This window comes from Austrofundulus limnaeus, unplaced genomic scaffold (assembly GCF_001266775.1).
Source record: "Austrofundulus limnaeus strain Quisiro unplaced genomic scaffold, Austrofundulus_limnaeus-1.0 Scaffold61, whole genome shotgun sequence".
NCBI lineage: Eukaryota > Metazoa > Chordata > Actinopteri > Cyprinodontiformes > Rivulidae > Austrofundulus > Austrofundulus limnaeus.
Genome location: NW_013952463.1, coordinates 1,031,582 through 1,036,560, shown reverse-complemented (window position 1 = coordinate 1,036,560; position 4,979 = coordinate 1,031,582). Strand labels below are relative to the sequence as shown.

At 35.6% G+C, this 4,979-nt stretch overlaps 1 protein-coding gene across 1 annotated transcript in view; it reads right to left on the bottom strand.

Moving 5' to 3' along the window:
• Positions 1-911: 911 nt before the first annotated feature.
• The window catches only part of LOC106518453 (reticulocyte-binding protein 2 homolog a), a 13,321-nt gene continuing 9,253 nt past the window's right edge, over positions 912-4,979 (bottom strand). The window contains exons 14-17 of the mRNA XM_014009751.1: positions 4,558-4,701; positions 3,162-4,472; positions 1,320-1,451; positions 912-1,116 (exon numbers count right to left, since the gene is read on the bottom strand). Coding sequence (XP_013865205.1) covers positions 953-1,116; positions 1,320-1,451; positions 3,162-4,472; positions 4,558-4,701 — 1,751 coding nt within the window. The 3' untranslated portion in view covers positions 912-952. The remainder of the gene's footprint in view (positions 1,117-1,319; positions 1,452-3,161; positions 4,473-4,557; positions 4,702-4,979) is intronic.

Genomic DNA, 4,979 nt, shown 5'->3' with positions numbered 1-4,979 from the left:
TTTTTCTTTGGGAGGTTTCTTTTCCTCTACCTCTTCTTTGGGAGGTGTCTTTTCCTCTACCTTTTCTTTGGAAGGTTTCTTTTCTTCTGTTTTTTCTTTGGGAGGTTTCTTTTCCTCTACCTCTTCCTTGGGAGGTGTCTTTTCCTCTACATCTGCTTTGGAAGGTTTCTTTTCTTCTACTTTTTCTTTGGGAGGTTTCTTTTCTTCTATCTTTTCTTTGGGAGGTTTCTTTTCTACTACCTTTTCTTTGACAGGTTTCTTTTCCTCTACCTCTTCTTTGGCTAGTATCTTTTCTTCTACCTTTTCTTTGGGAGGTTTCTTTTCTTCTATCTTTTCTTTGGGAGGTGTATTATCTTCCATCTTTTCTTTGGCAGGTTTCTTGTCCTTCTTTTCCACATCAAGTTTTGTCTTTATTTCTTTCTTTGCCTTCTTTTCTGTAATATGTTTCTTTCCAACCTTTTCTTCTTCTATAGCTTTCTTTGGTTTAGAAGTTTTCATTTTTTCTTTCTCCTCTGTGGGGAGTGTTAACTCTTCTGTCTTTAATGTTAGAGGTTTCTCAACTCCCTTTTCTTGTTTTAGATGTTTTTTCTCCTTCTGAGATGGTTCCATGTCTTTGGAAATCTTCTTTTCTTCAGTTTCTTTTTTGTGTGACTCCTTTCTTTCTTTTCTGTCTTTCTGGAGTCTTTCCTTTTTCTGTTTTAGTTCCAGTAATGTTTTTTCTTCATCTTTTTGTTTTGGAGGTTTTGATTCTTTGTGAAGTTTTTGTTTGTCTTCTTTGGACTGCTTTGTCACCTTTTCTTTTTTTTCTGAACTCTTGACTTTTTCTTCTTTTTTCACATGTACCTTTATGTCCTTCTCTTCCTTTAGAATTTCCTTTTCCTCTTTTTTTTCTTTAGGGGCTTTTTCTTTAGGAGATTTTCTCCTGTCTTTTAGTTCTTCTTTAAATGTTTTGTCATCCTTTTTGAAGGGCGTCTCTCTGTCCTTTTCTTTGGATGGCTCTTTTTCTTGTTTCTTTTCTTTGAGTATTTTCTTCTCTTCTCTCTTTTCTTTCTGATGTTTTAACTCTTTTTCTTTTCCTTTCAAAGGCTTTTTTGCAGATGTTTCTACTAAAAGGACCCAAAAGGTAAACCAAATAATTTGTGATCATTATCACAATTGTATAAAAACATCAGGTGTACTTATAAATACATGCACGTGTCAAGCAATTTTCCATCAACCTATTCGTCAAATAGTTAGCTATTTATTTCAGAATCTTACTATTTTGGATTCTGAAGATTTATTATTCAAAATGGTTCTTAAGATTTTTGCAGTATATTTACCTGCAGGATGTGCCTTTTCCCTCTCAAGATGTTTAGCTGCAGGTTTGTCCGCTTTCAGTTTGACTTCTTTTAGTTTTACAACAACAGTTTCTTTCATTTGGACTTCCTCTTCTTCCTGTTCAGGCACTGCAACTTTGAGATATGAAGACATCAAAATATATTCGGAGCTAACACAATCATACTATTATGTTTATATAATTAGTACATGTAGTACAATGTTAAATAACCCATTTTATTGCTTTGCTTTTTGAGAATTTCAGAATATCATAAAACAGCATATTTCAGATGAGTAAGTCAAAGCAAAGGCTTGCAAAGCACTAAAGGCATTATAGCTTTGAATTCACCAATACATAATATGTTGTTTCTATTTGTTAAAAGCACAAAGACCTGTGTTGGGAACTGTTTTTTTTAACATTATGATGGACAAAGTTGAAACACTAATACAGGTGCATCTCAAAAAATTAGAATATCATGAAAATAAGTTAAGAAAGTGAAACACATTACTTAAATTTATTACACATAGAGCGAAATATTTTAAGCTTTGTTTTTTGTCATTTTGATGATTGTGGCTTACAAACAATAAAAATAAAATTAGTGTCTCAGAAAATTAGATTACATGACCCATCACATCAACAGAAGATTATCGTAAATCACAAAGTGGACAAATAATCAGCTAGAGAGCTTTGCATTGACAATTGCATTTTGTCTAAATAAAATGAACCTTATCTAAAAGTCATTTAAATTAAAAATCTGTAATTGTTAAAAAAAATTGAATCCCGTTTTTGAGCAGTACCTACAAAAACATGATTTTGAGCAAAAAAGCCTTAAATGTTTGTCATTTTCCCTGAGAGCTAGCAAAGTAGTTTTTTTTTCCAGCTGGTAAATTTCAATATCTAAATATATTTTGAGTCTTTCTCTTTAAAATTACATAAAAAAATCTTCATTAGAATAACCTAAAAGTAGAATGAAAACAGCTTGACCAAAATTGACAATCCTCAGTTTGATGTGATGATCACATATTACATAGCCAGCTTTTAGTAACTTTGTCAGTGTGGGCAGGAGCAAAGTCCTGCTTGAAAATGAAATCAGGAACTTCAGAAAGCTCATCGGCAGAAAGAAGCATGAAGTGCTCTAAAATGTCCTGCTTTGATTGTGGACTTCAGAAAACACTGGACTGACACCAGATGACATGGTACTCCACATCATCACTGACTGTGGAGACTTTGCACTGGACTTCAAGCAAAGTGGACTCTGTGACGCTCTCTTCATCCACTCTGAAGCTTGATGACTTTCTGAAAAGAGGACAATGAATAGACCACTGAGCAACAGTCCAGTTCTTTGTCTGCTCAGCCCAGGTGAGACATTTGTGATGTTTCTGGTTCAGGAGTGGCTTGACTTGAGGAACGGGACATTTGTAGACCATGCCTAGAGGAAATAAGGACTTTGCTCCAGCCCACATGCCAAAATTACCAAAAGCTGGCTGTGATATTCTAATTTTCTGARACTATGAATTTCGTTTTTCAGTTATTTGTAAGCCATAACCATTAATATGACAAGAAATAAAGATTTAAAATATTTCCTTTTATATGTAATTAATTTATGTACTGTATATGAGTTTCACTTTTTGAACTGGCTGACAAAAAAAAAATACAAAAAAAAAAAAACCTTTTTCATCATTTTCTAATTTTTTGAGGTACTTGTCTGTTACTTTAACACAAAATGTAAAAACACATAAAACAAAGGTTTCAGTCGTATCATATTCCCAGAGATGAATGGTTACAGTCAGTATTCAGATATTATTCTGTGGATGTTTATAAGATAATAATCGATAGAGTTTTGTACCTGTCTTATATTTGTCGACATGTTCTTTATGTGATGTTCTGACTTTTCTCAGCTCCTTTGAAGCAGCGTGAGCCAACTCCATCTGTTCTGGGTCAGACTTTCTGCTCTCGTTGTTATTTTCATCACCATCATCCTCCACATCAGGAAACTCTTCCTCGCTGTGATCAGATGGTGAGGTAGTCTCTGCTCCCTCATCTTCATCAGGTTCAGGTCCAGCAGTGTCATTAATGAGGGTTAACTCCAACATGTTCAGATCTAATTGGTGAACTGATGACTCCTCTTCTACATTTTCATCAAACTGATCTTTAGCTTCTGCAGTTTTTTCAGATGGATGTTTGTCTTCAGTTTCCTCGTCTTCAGCTTCAGTTTTTGTTTCCTCCCTGGCCTCGCCCTCATCTTCTACAACCTCTGTGGTTTTGGTCTCCTTCTTCTCCTGATCTTGTGCTGTCACTTCAGTGTTTAGCTCCTCAAACTCCCTTCTTATTTCTTTATCATCTACCAAAATGTCTTCTGTCTCAGGTTTGTCCTCTCCTTTTTCTGCCACGATGTGTTCACAGTTGAGTTTTTCTTCTTCTTCTTCCTCCTCCTCTTTGGCCAAATGGTCCTCAGTTTCAGGTTCCTCTTCAGATCCTTTGATCAAATCTTCAGGTCTTGTTTTGTCTTTTTCCTTCTCCATGTCCTCCAGGTGCTCAACTTCGTCTTCTTTGGTCAAATGGTCTTCAGTTTTAGTTTTCTCCTCCTCTTTAGCCAAATGATCCTCACTTTCAGGTTTCTCTTTTGATTCTTTATCTTCAACAGTATCTTCAATTTTAGTTTTTTCCTTCTCTTCATTCTTAATTTCATCCTCCTTCTCCTCCTCTTTGGCCAAATGATCTTCAGTTTCAAGTTTCTCCTCCTTTAGTTTTTTATCTTCTTTTTCCTCAGTTTGGTGTTTTTCCTCTTTCTCACTGGCCAAAATGTTTTCAGTTTTAGTTCCACCATCTTCTTGATGTTGTTCAGTTTGGGGCTTTTCTTCCTCCTCATTCTCTACCTTTCCATCTTCGACCTCTCCATCTGCTGAATGGATCTTTTCAATCTCATGTTTTTCTTCATATTCATGCCCTGTTTTTACTTGATCTTCCTTTTCACCATCCTCTTCCTCCCCTTTCTGCTCTTCTTCTTGATCCATTTGTTCTGCATCCTCCTTTGATCTTATCCTTTCTTCTTTCTCACCAGAAAGGTCTTCTTTTGTTGCCTCCTCCTCTTTGCTTTCATTATCAAATAATTCCTCCTTCAGTGAAGGCTCAGGTTGCATGTCTTCAATATGTTTCACTAGTGATACGATAAGCATTAAATGTAGTGTTTTATTTTTAAATTGGATGTATGTGACTTATAAAAAAATGAAACATCTGAATACCCTCATCATCCTCTTCCTCAGTCACTCCTGCTTCAGCGACAGTGGCAGTTGGCTCTTCAGCCTCCATCTCGTCTGGTTTTGAGTTTGAAGTTAACTTTGTAGCAGCGATGTCTTCATCTTCTGCAGCCTGCATCACCTCTGTAACTGTATCAGGAACCCTCATCATCAATCTGAGCCTGTATTTGCTTGTAAAAGTCTTTCGTGCTGGAGGGAATTTAATTTGGCCAAATGGCAACAACGGTACTAATAACTGATACAACAGAGTGCACATGCTGCAGTTAATTTCATTGTGCTCTGTACAATGACAATAAAGATCCARTCTAATCTAATCTAAATATATATATACAGCGGGTAAAATAAGTAATGAACACGTCACCATTTTTCTCAGTAAATATATTACTAGAGGAGCTAATGACATGAAA